At 46.6% G+C, this 12,599-nt stretch overlaps 1 protein-coding gene across 1 annotated transcript in view; it reads left to right on the top strand.

The window, feature by feature from the left end:
- Positions 1-11,321, top strand: part of ATXN10 (ataxin 10) — an 85,910-nt gene extending 74,589 nt beyond the window's left edge. The window contains exons 11-12 of the mRNA XM_072596606.1: positions 9,631-9,817; positions 11,077-11,321. Of these exons, the coding sequence (XP_072452707.1) occupies positions 9,631-9,817; positions 11,077-11,083 (194 nt within the window). The 3' untranslated portion in view covers positions 11,084-11,321. The remainder of the gene's footprint in view (positions 1-9,630; positions 9,818-11,076) is intronic.
- The last annotated feature ends 1,278 nt before the right edge of the window (positions 11,322-12,599 follow it).

The following is a 12,599-nucleotide window of genomic DNA, read 5'->3' as shown; positions in this document are numbered from 1 at the left end:
CACCATCCCTGGAGAGTTCATCACTGAACTGCCAATGGAAGAGAGATGCCCAGCTATTGTCTCCATCAATGATAGTGGAACCAGCCCATTGGGCACCTTCCCACGTTGTGAAGAATTGGAAAGGACATTAATGCTGTTGAAGAGGTTGATGGTGGAGGCAGCATCAAGAGCTCCATTCTCATTGTGTGTCTGGAGGAGAGATCAGACTCCTGAATCATGAGAAGGAAATGCTCACAGCTGGCCTGATAACCTGAAAGCCAGTGGGGACTTTGGGAGAATCATGGACCAGAATCCCACGGTGTGGGAAGGGGTCTGAGTGCTGCCTCCACCCCTGGAGGAGGGCCCACCTGGGGGCAGCCAAGGAATCCACTGATGATCCTGAGGAGGACAGTAGTGCCATCATCCCATCGTCCTGCAACTGTCATCCACCACCCACTGAACTCTTAAGAGACAAAAGTCATGGTCAGAATTCCCAAAGCTTAAAAGTTTGTTAAAATCTTTAACAAAAAGAACACTCTTATTTTTTAGGTGGCACTTTAGATGGAATGATTAAGAATTTTACTCATAATAGCTAGAAGCGGGGTAGATTTCATTTTTTTTTTTTAATTAATCATGTCCAATGCCCCTGTGACCCTGTTTGGGACTTTCTTGGCAAAGATACTGGAATGGTTTGCCATTTCCTTCCCTAGCTCATTTGACAGATGAGGAAGCTGAGGCAAACAGGGTGAAATGATTTGCCCAGAATCACATAGCTAGAAAGTGTCTGAGGTTAGATTTGAACTTGGGTCCTTCTGTGAAAAAGATTTTCCCTGTAAGGAAACTGAGTCAGGCTTTAAAACTTGAAGTTTAAGAATGTGGGCAAAAAGATTGAATTAAAGACCTCTCTGATAATTCTAGGGAGAGGTTGATCCTGAATGCTGACATTCCTTCCAAATCCTCGGCTTCCACCCTTCCACTGCTTCTGCAGCCATCTTTCCAGCCTCTCTGGAGGCCCTCATCTCCCCGGACTCCTTGCCTCTCCATCCCTTCTCTGGCTTCCCCTTTCCTGCCTGCACAATCTTGAGCCTATGGCATATTGGCTTTCCCTTGAAGAGCTGCCCTGGTGGCCCCTGGGCACCACTGAGGGAAGAGGCATGACTAGGCAGGTCTCTGACCTCCCCTGGCTCCTGCTCCTCCCAGGCCTTGTCTCACTCTCCCTTCTTTGACTTCTCTGCCCAGGTCTCTTCTTTGAGTCCTTTCTTTCAGCCATGGATCCCACTTCCTTTAACGCAGCCACTTTGGAAGGCAGGACTGGAGGCTTCTGTTGTCTGCACGACAGTCCCTCTGGCTGTCAGAATTCTTCTCAGGGTGAGATTTTTAAATGCTTCAACTAAAATATATAGAAGGACAGAGAGAAGCAATATAGTGAAATAGAGGTTTTGAAAGTTCTCAGAGCCCAGGTTCACAGTCCCTCTTCTCTCTGATTTAGCTGATCCAGCCTGCATCACACCAGCCCTCCTTTGCAGTAAATATCCCCAAAATGACTGTTCTTCCCATCTCACACTTTTTGCTGCCCCTGGTTCTCCTTGATGCTGACCATGCCTCCTCAGTACCCTTGATGAGATCATTCTGGACCACCCTCAGGGGTCTGTTTCTGCTCAGCTCCGTGCTCCAGGACCAAAGACAGCCAGGGCCCCCGACCTTTCCTCACTTAACTGAGGTGGTTATCCCTCATTCATAATTTCTGTCCTGTCATTTCAAAGGTGGCGATCACTCTCAAGCAGCAGAGAAAATGGAAACTCAAGCTGTCTTGGGCCGCTTTGCTTCCCTGTGTTTAGTTATCACCCTCCCTTCCCCCCACCGAAATGGGGGTTCTGTCCCTTTATTTGTGCCTCTCTCCTCCCCGAATTTGACTTGTAAAAAGCCACACTCTTGTTGGTGGCCTCATCTCCTGGTGAGGCCTGATGCCCCTGATGTTTGCACAGGACTTTACCGCCATCCTCCAAATTCCTGTGCTGGTGGCCTGCCCCAGCCTTTCAGAGGTCCTAAACTCAAGCTCAGGTAGCACCACCTTACCAGATCAAGCTTTCTCTTCTGTGCCCCACACCTTCCCAGGATGCCAGGGATGAAGACACACCACGTATCCCCAGTCCTTACTTTCCTGTCCTTGTGTTTGATGATGTTTATTTGGTTCCGTTTTTAACAAGTCTTGAAAGGATGTCTGTTATAACTTGGATCCACAGCCCAAGAAGATGGCAGAGTTCTCTGCTGCTATTTTCAGGTTCACTGCCTCAGTATCCCTGAGTACCTTATGTTCCCAACATCACTGCTTATCCCTGTCTTCCTCTGGCCCTTCTCCTCCCCAATGACCCTTGTCTGTGTCTTCCCCCCTCCCCATTCTGCACCTCTTGGGAGACTGGTGGGGAAGGGGTGAGGTCCCTGCAGTTCTGGTAACTAGATTCCAGAACAGTTCTTGGGACTGTGTGTCTGTTACAGCTCCTCTCCCATTGCAATTCATGGCTTTATTGTAAAACAATGTTAGAGCTTCCTCTCCCACTGCAATTTGTGGCTTTATTATAAAACAGTGTTAGAGCTTCCCTTGCATCCCAACTCAGAACTTTGAGCCATTCACTTACTGGTCCACAGATGGTCATCCCTGACTTGATTTATCCTTTGAAATGTCTTTGAAAAGAGAAGTAAAGAGGCCCTTCTTCCAGGCTGTCACAGAAGTCACCCTGCTTCTGTTGATCTGTAGCCTCAGCTTCGGATCCCGTGAGGGGTAGGGAGGGGCACTGGCTTTTGGGGGCTAATTGTGGTGAGGTTCAAGGACCCTTCTAAGCAGGGAGTTGGCACAATTCAGTCATCAGTCTTGGCCCTGAGAAACAAACCCATCTGTTCCATTCAGTCTGCTGAGAAGCAGCAGCCAATTCCCAGCACTACAGAATGACTTTCACAGGGGCCAACTTGGCCTTGGGTGAGCATCACCACAAGCTTGCTTCCTGTGCACTTCCTTCCAGGACACTTCAAGGCCTCGGCTCCAATTTCTGCATTCCTCTATGGTTTGAACTCAGTTGCCTAAAAGATTACATCTCAACCCCGTCCTGCCCCCATCTTGGCACTTCAGCCCAACCACTACACGTGGGCTCCTCACACTGTGATTTGAGACCTCAGGAGATGTAGTCCTAGGGTGGTCTGCAGGAATCTGGGAGTGAGGGCCAGCTTCTCAACACCTGGGTGGCCTTGGGCAGATCCCTCCCCTGTCTAGTGAGTCCTTAACTCATGGGTAAATGAGGTTGGATGAGATCTCTGAGGCCCTTTCCATTCCAGATCCTAAGAGGTTTCCAGCCTCCAGATTATCATCTTCCCCTAAAAGGCAAATTGACATTGAAGAGCATCCATATTGGCCTGTGGACTCTGCTTCCTGGTTAACCTTCTCACTGACGTAGTGGTCGTACTGGCACCATCTGGATGGAAGGCTCATCTGTTCATTCTGTCATTGCCTCCCCAAGGCCTGCATTAGGCTTTGGGAGGGAGAGGGCAGGATTGCCGGTCCTCACAAAGCTCACAATCTAGTCAGAGCCAGCCCAGACAATGGCAATCCACAGTGCTCTTTCCTGAAGTCCTGAGGACCTAGTGGACCTTACCAATGGCAGGGATTAGTAAGGATTTTCTAAAGAAGGTGGCATGGGAATCGACTGTAAAGGAGCAATAAGACAGCTAGGGCAGGGGGCTCATTTTCACAGCCCCATATTCTAGTAAATAACTTGATCAAAGGATCTGAATAGACAGTTTTCAGGGAAGGATAATCAAGCTATCAACAACCATGTGGAAAGTACTCCATGTCATTAATGAGAAAAATGCAATTTCAAACAACTCAGGTTCAACCTTGCACCTATCAGACTGGCAAAAATGACCCCAAAAGACAGCTGTTGAATAGCAGACATGTCACTACACTGTTGGTGGAACTGGGAATTGGTCCATTTTGAATTTGAAATGATATCTCAAGTGTTACTAAACCGTGTGTCCTCCTTGACTCAGTGATACCACTATGAGGTCTCTGCCCTAAAGAGGTCAAAGAAGGGGAAGGAATCATACATACAAGAAGATTTACAAAAGCCTCTCTGTTTGTGGTGGCAAAGAACTGGCAATGGTGCCCATCTGTTGGAAAACAGCTGAGAAAAGTGTGGCATGTGAGTGTCATGGAACATTGTATCATAAGAAATTATGAAAGGGGGTGTATAAGAGAAACCTGGGAAGACTTGGATGAACTGATGCAGAGTAAGCTTTTGAAGCGAGCAGAACCATAGAAACATCTTATACTTTGAGAGATTTAAGAGCTCTGATTGAGCCCCCAGCAGAGAAGTGAGGAACACCAGGTGCCTAATGAGATATGCTTCGGGACATTCATTTTCCTTGGCTGTGCATCCAGTACTAAGGGATGGCTTTTCTTCCTTCCAGTTTGGGGTGGGAATAGTTAGGAAGGGGAATCAATAATGACAGATCTACTCAAATAATTTTTAAAAAAAGAAAGGAAAAGAGGATCTTTGAAACATTTTAAAAATGCATGCAAGAATAGAATGAAAGTCACTAAGAAATACAGATGAGCAGAAGAGCTTTGGAGAGAGGTTGAATGTACTATCTGCCTACAGAGAAGAGCATGGTCTCCAAACTATTGTTTCAGAAAACAACAGATCTGCAACACACACATGTATGCACGCACATGCACACACCAAGGTGTGGTCCCTCTCTGCAAAGAGCAGAGTTCTCTAGAACAAAGACACAAACTCACACGTGACTCTTTCTAGCTTTGACAATCATGCCATAGGATGAGCATCAAATAAGCAAATGAGATGGACAGAAGGCAGCACCAACCTGAGCCTTGAGCAAGGGGAGGAGATCTCTCTTAATTAAGAGATCTCTCTTGAATATCTATAAAGCCCTTCCTTCACTATGACCATATGTGGCCAGTGGTGCAAATCATAACACCCTCAGTTCGTAGATGTGTCCAAGGTCAGGGTCAGAATCAGAACTTGAACCAAGGTCTTGTGATGCTGTGACCAATCTCTGCAGTCCATGCTTCCTTTCCTGGTGTTTAGGAGAAGTTCAAAAACAGGCTTGGAATTTCACAAAGCAACCATTTAGAGTTTTGAGCCCAGAACTCCAGTCAGTCCCGTGACCTGGGGATCTGGGTGTTTGAACAAGGAGGGTTTGAAATAGGAGTGGTCACCCTCCAGATTGTAGGCAAAATTTTTTCCTGGTTCCCCAGGTTGTGCCCATTTAAATTAGAAGTGGCATTTGTTGTTTTTGGCTCTACCTTTTGTGCCATGCTGATACAAGGCCCTAATGGTGACTGGCACACCAAAGAATGCTTTCAAGTGGTTGGTCAGATGGTTCCAGCACATGGAATGGACAGAAAGGGTGCTTTGGGATCCTTCAAGATGACTGCAAGCTGGGCCACATAATCTTCTGGAGTGGAAAGTATGTCAGGTGACTACCTTTATGCTGGGAGCTAAAAACATCATACCTTCCCACTCAGGTCATTGCTTAGGTGACAGGCTATTTGATGATGCTGGAGAAGGACCGAGGTCATGGGAGGAGAGGGCTAATATAGCCTGTGCAGAAAATGGGGGTCCCTGCCATTCTTAACCATTGGAACAACAGGGACAAAGTCACTGCCACAGGCTTCCCTCCCGCCCAGAGGATTCCCAGAGAGACTTTTCAGAGCCAAGACTGAAGAGGTTGTGTTTAGATCACGTTGGAATGCCCAAGGAGCTCCACATCCAAGAGAGAACTGACATTCGTGACTGCTGCTGGGATTGGTATCACCAATGGGATTGTCCATCATGTAAACTAGAAAGTTCACTGGCCTTAGAGCCCAAAGCCTTGGCTTTGATGTTTAGCCTCTGCTTACTGCCTCTTTGTGCTGGGTAGGCTGTCCCATGAGCCAAAGGAAAGCTTATCTAGCTTATGTTCCATTTAGGACTAATCTATCCTAATTTGAAAATATTTCTCCTATTGATTATCTGTGTCAGTTTCCTTAAGCTTCACTAATTCCTCACCAAATTAATTTCCTGGTGCTGAAAAAGATCTTGAGTTAGAGTTAAAGTTAAATGTTAGAGTTAAGAGGGGACCTTGGAGATCAGCGGAGTATGACCTCCAGATTTTATACATTAGAAAAGGCTCCTCTGGCAATGTATGGAGAGAGACTTTTCAGGCTGACAAAGCACTTTACCCATATCTCATTTGATCCTCACAAGGACCCTAGGAAGTAGGTGCCATTACAGATGAGGTAAATGGGTCTCAGAAATATTCAGTGACTTGACCAGCTCAGTAAGAGTCTGGGGTGGGGGAAATTCAGGCTCCTTGTACCCAGCGCCCTTCTAGACCCAGAATCTTTTGAGCTAATTCTCTGAGTTTTGCCCCTTGCAACCCATCTAGAAATGTCGAGGCTATCAAGCATAGGTGTTTCTCTGCGCATTGTTGATTAGTAGATACCTGCGAGGGGGTTTGCCCCCTTGTAGTTTTTGTTTGTTTGTTCACCACTTTCAGCGTCACAAATTAGCTCTAAATGGGCCAGCCACCTGGTTCAGTTGAGGCCCTTGAAGAAATGCCTCAAGCATCTTGCCCAGCACCAAGTGGAAGGAGGATATTCAGCTCTACATTCTAGCTTCCTTCCTCCCTCTGAATACACCTAGGCAGAGGGAAATTGGACTCCAGATAAACAGCCAGTTTGAGGGAGGAAGAGGGGGCCTAGGGGCTTGGCCGGAGGCATTTTTTTTTTAACATAGACTGGGCTCCCAGGAGGTCCTGAGCATGCAGTCCAGGGCTGCCCTTCAGAATGAAAAGGAGTCCATGTCCACATTTTCAGTGACCTTCATGAGTAACGCTAGAGGAGAGAGCATGGTTGGAGTTCAAGGCAGAAAGAGGACCTGTCACACCTTTGATGTACACGGCATCTCCTCACATGACCTCTTTGACGCTGCACCTGCCTGGGCATCTTGGCCGCCTAACTTCCTTCCCCACTCGGCCTTGGGGAGTGGACGCAGCAGCTCCAACAGGCATCTGTCGTCATCATAGCAACCTCAGAAGCTCCCAGGGCAGACAGCGCAGCCCTTCTAGTCTTTGTGGGATTAGAGACAGGAGAAGATGGTTCATTTTCTCCCTCTCTCCTTTCTTTCTTCCTTGCCCTCTTCACCTCTTTGGAGAGGTAGAGAAAAAGGGAGCCCTGTGAATATGAACTGGGGCTTGCTTTAGGCGTGGCAGGGTCTGGACATGGCTCTGCAGAGGCCCTTGGTGACCATGGGCTGCATGGTAGGGTCTGGAAAGTGAATACTTAGAGCAGCACTGGATGTCCATTTTCTTTTCCGCTCTTAGTCTGACATTTTAAAATGATAGCCACCCTGGAGACCCAGGATTTGGTCTCTGGGGGCAAGCCTCTCATTGGCCTGTATGCCCTCCAAAAGTGGTCCAAGGGCAAACTAGGCAAAACCTGACACCTCTGACCTCTGGACCCTGAAAGGAGTCAAGTCATAGAGTCACCTCAGTCTACCTCTAGGTAAAGTGGGGGTGCTAGCACTCTCCCTGACAAAGTTGCCTGTTCAATAGTAGCTAATATTGATCCAACACCCTGTTATCTCAGTTTATCTCCACAAAGTAGGTTCTATAATTTTTCCCATTTTACACGTGAAGAAATCGAGTTTGGAAACGGTTAAGTGACTTTCCCAGGGTCACATCGGAGACAGGTTTAAACACTGGACCTCCTAACTCCAAGGCCGTCTCTTCCCCTTCACCCAGTCACCTACCTGCCTCAACCACCAGCAGTTATGTGCCAAGCCCTGAGGGTACAAGACAAAAACAAAATCACTCATGCTATTAAGGAATTTGCATTCTATCATATTAGGAGGTAGTATTGCCTGGTGATGAGAGCAGTAAACTTGGAGTCACTCAAATCCTTCCTCAGATAACTTCCTAGCTCTATGTGACCCTGGGCAAGTCACTTAACCGAACCTCAGTTTCTTCATCTGTAAAATGGGGATAATCAAGTACCTGCTTAACAAAGCCTTCTCCTGGAATGCTCTCCCTCTTCATCCCTCCCTCCAGGCCTCCTGGGCTTCCTTCAAGTTCCACCTAACATCCCACCTTCTACAAAGTGCCTTTCCCCATCCACTCTAACTCTAGTGCCTTCTTTGTTTAATTACTGCCAGTTTTTCTTGTACATGTGTTGACTGTACAGAGTTCTGTGAGGTGTCTCCCCCATTAGACTGGGAGCTCTGTGAGGGCAGGCACTGTCTTTGGCCTTTCTTTGTATCCCCAGCCTTAGTGCCTGGCACATGGTAGGTGCTGAATAGATGCTTATTGACTTACCCATAGACATATATGGAACACTTTAAGTGTTAGCTGTTATTAGCATTGGGGGACAGATCATGGATATGAAGTAATTGGGGACTTGGGGGAGGGTGGGGAATGTCTCCTGAAGAAAATGCTTTGGCTCTATAAAATGCTCTATAAATACCAGCTAAGAAAACACTGGAATAGGGCCCATAAGAACTCGGACAAAAGTCATTTGGAAGAATCAGATCAGATCAGAGTCTGAAGACCTATGGACCTCTCATTTTACATTAGAGGAGAGACTGAGGCACAAGAATGGAAAATGGCTGGTCTGGGATTGGAAGCCAGGCTCCAATCCAACCTCAGCTGTCTGTTCACACACCATTGAGCATCCCTTCTTAACTGGACCAGATATTCGGGATTTAAGATGTGGTTGTGAAATCTCACCTTGCATTTGTCCTGCTATGGAAAGGGGAAGGGGAGGGAATAAACATACATATACACGCGTATATACGTATATATATGTACATATTTATGTACATAGAACCCACTATGTGGCAGGCACTGTGTTGAGCACTTACAAATATCTCCTCTGATGCTCACCACAACCCTGGGAGGGAGGTACTGTTGTAATCTCCACTTTACAGATGAAGAAATTGAGGCAGACAGAGGTTCAGTGACTTGCTCAGGGTCACATAGGTTGGAAATGACTGAGGCCAGATTGAAACTCAGGTCTTCCTGAAACCGGGGCCAGGTCTGTATCCATTGTGCCACTTAGCTAGGAAAATACTTTGTTTCTGATTAAAAAAAAAAAAAAGTCCGTCTCTCTGGTTATACATTAAAGAAATCACACAAAAGTCTACAGAAATCAGTAGTTTGATGAACAGCAGTCAGTAAACATTACTGGCCTCTTAACAGCTTTTGATTCAGCTGGGGGCTGGAGGGAGTGAAAGAGTCAAAGGGAGAGATCAGAATGTGGGAGGAAAGTAGCAGGAGACTAGAGGTGGCAGGTGGGGTTTAGAGGGGAAGGTGAAATAAGGCTGGGCATGTGAGTCAGAGCTGAATAAATGAATGAGTATTGAACAAGTTATGTGCCAAGTTCTAGTGTGTGTTTGTGTGTAGGCAGAGAAAGAGGCAGGGAGGGATTCTAGGTGTCAGATGTTCATAGAGTTCATAAAGTCACACATTTCTAGCTAGAGCCCAGCTGATTGTAAATCCCCATCCAATTGGGCACCATTCTGAATAACCTTTCCTGTGCATTCATGTCTTCCTGGGGTACAGTGGGAACATGTAGTTGTGGTTGATTCCTTAACTCAGCTGTAGTTGTCAATCAGTGGGCAGTGTACGCAATACGAAACCTGACAGAACACAACAAAAGAAACCAAGAGCTAATTGCAAAGATGGAGGGTCATGGACTGGCAGATACAGCCATGCTTAAGAAAATGGGTCTTGAGGTTGAAAACCGAGATGGGAAACTTACTTTGAGATCCACAAGAAAAGGTCCTAGTTGGTAAGTAAACCAAGGCAAAATCTTCTGGCACCTGCAGTAGTGGGATGCTTGAGCCCTTTGAAGATGACAAGATGATGAGCCCCCCTTGATTGAACCCCATCAGGGTGAAGAGAAAGAAAAGTCAGGAAAAGGAAGGTCCAGTAAGACCATGAGCAGTGGAAGGAGCTCTGAATCCCACCTTCCCCCACCAGAGCAGGCCAGCTCCTAGTATTCTAAAGCATTCTTAGATTAAGTTGAGCTAATATTGATTAGGTATCTACCAAGAACAAATAACTTTGTTCGGTGTTGAAAAGCTAGAATTTGGTAGGTAATGGAAGTAGCCTGCTGTTACCCACCAAGATCTGCTCAGATTAGGGCCAAAAGGTGTATGACCAGCATAGGGTAAGGCTGTTCTGGAGGACTGACTGGACAAAAAATGGATAGTTCATCTGCTCTGACTTAGAGAAAAGCTCCCCAAGTCTTGGATAGGTTTCCTATCTATGGAGGATCAACAGAAGGAAGGGGCATCAATTGGGTGGTGGTTTCCATCTCTTCTGTGAGAGGGAGAATTACCCATATCAGCTTGAGAAGACAAGGTTGACCATCAAAAGTTATACAACCTGGATTTTGTTCAACTCTGAAAATAGCATGTTGCCACTTTCAGAAAAAATATTCATTCCAAATTTATAGAAATTTGCTTTCCTTTTTTCAATATTTCACTGATATTTCTTTATGAGTGTTGAATTGACATCTTTTCTAGTAAATTTGCCACCCCCATAGGACTCTTTCCGTTAGATCAAAGAACCACTGTGGTGAAGCCAAGTGCCCTGATGTGCTGACCACCCTCCTCACGTAGAGTCCACCCTCTCTCTGTTGAGAAGTAGGGGCGGGCATGCCTCGGCCCAAGTTTGAAGAGTTGTCATTGTTGGGCATTATTCCAATCTGATCCTTCTGTGGGATTTTCTTTATTTACACTTATTATTGTAGACTTTTCTGTTCATGTCTCTGTATCTATTCATTGAAGTCATCCCAAGTTTCTCTGAATCCATTTTATTAATCACATTACCATTTTATTCACGGGGCATTCAGTTTGGCTACCACAGTTTTGTTGTGACAATCTGGTGGTATGTTTTCCTCAGAACTACCCTGTGAGGTAGGAGGTATACTCATAATCAGTAGGGTTGAAGGTCTAGCTGGGTTTTTTACTTGAGAATGTATGGTTTAGGAAATGGGCCTGAGCCATTGGTGCTAACAGGATTTCTTCTTTCCCCATCACTTAGTGAATAATACCACCACCGGACTCTTGGCTCCTAGCTCCATGGGACTTGTCATTCCTGTAGGACATGGAACAAGTCTGAAGAATATCTAACCAGCTCAAAGCCAAGAGTGTCTGAAGTTTGGTAAAACAGAATGAGCTGCACCCAGGCCACAGTGGAAATGTGCCTAACAGAGGACATTGGGCAGTTTGCGCCTTAAGAATTGCTAGACTTAGTGTATCTTCAGATAATAAAGTTTTCTGTTTGGAGAGGTGCAGCCCTCATGTGTTTAACATCTGACTGGCTGTTTGTCCCCTTGGGCTTCCGCTGCTGAGGGTTCTGACCTCCCTGAGTGTTCCTTCCCCTCCAAAACCTGCACAGAACTCAATTCCTGGGAGATGCAGTTTTCTTGTCCTTGATGGCAGTGAATGGTGGGGCCCAGAGATTCAAAGGGCTGGATTTGCCCCTCTGACCTATATTGGGGTTTAGAGAAATGGGGCCCTTGGCATCCATTGCCTGGAAAGTTAAGAGCTCACTCCAGCATAGGCACCAGTCATCTGTTCTGCTCTACTGAGCTGGGACAGAATACTTCTACATGCTGTCTTTGAAAACTCCAAATTTGAAAGGGCAAAGACTTTGATTGGTTGCTTCCATGCAAGTCTGGCTCAGAAGTGAGCAGCAGGGTGTAAGGACAGAGCTCTGTGCTTAGGGAAATCAGACGGAGGATCAGATCCCATCGTCAGCAAAAGTCATTCCGGGCATCAGACCTGAAAGTGTCCTGAGAGGCCATTTAGCCACTTTGTTTTATAGATAAGGAAACAGAAGCCATGAGAAAGGGACTGGCACAAGGCCATGCAGCAACAAGTAGCAGCTGAGATTCGAACCCAAGTCTTTCAGTTTTAAATCCAAAAGACCTTGGCCATCTGCCCTTCTAACTGAGTGAGGTGCACCAACGCACTCTCTCTCTCCCTCCCTCGCGGGGCCGGGCCTGGTAGCTGTCGGAGAACCCTCCTGTCCAACGTTGTCACCGAAAGGAAGATTGGGAGTCGATACCTGATCCAGCTCCTTTCCCACGCCAGTCACTGATCCTGAAAGGAGGCAGGCGCCCAACCCTGACCACAGGTCTGACGCCCCTCTCGACTGTGGAGAGCAGAGTAGCTGCTGACTCCTTGAGGCCAAGTCCAAATTGCTTTTTCACAAACTCTTCACTTGAAAGAATCCAGTGAAAGCTTGCCGAGGCGCTAAGTGATGGCCCCAGGGTATTAAGGCTTAGGAAGCACTTTCAAGTGCGGGGGGTTCCTCCAAAGGCTGAGAGGAGCGTTTTCATCACCTCCGGGACATTCTTTCAGGATAGAAACCAAGACAAATAAAAACGCAAAGAATCCCCTTCTGTTTTGAGAGCACTGAGAATTAAAATCCTACCCACAAAACAAATCTAGATGGAAGCCTGACCTGAGGAGAAAACAGTAGGGCGGACGGAGGGGTCTCTTTTTTGCTTTGTAACGAGTTTGCAAGACACGTTTTCGTTTTTGTTTTTTTTTGGGGGG

The sequence above is a fragment of the Notamacropus eugenii genome, chromosome 3 (assembly GCF_028372415.1).
Source record: "Notamacropus eugenii isolate mMacEug1 chromosome 3, mMacEug1.pri_v2, whole genome shotgun sequence".
Taxonomy (NCBI): domain Eukaryota; kingdom Metazoa; phylum Chordata; class Mammalia; order Diprotodontia; family Macropodidae; genus Notamacropus; species Notamacropus eugenii.
This window is presented reverse-complemented; position numbering and strand designations above follow the sequence as displayed.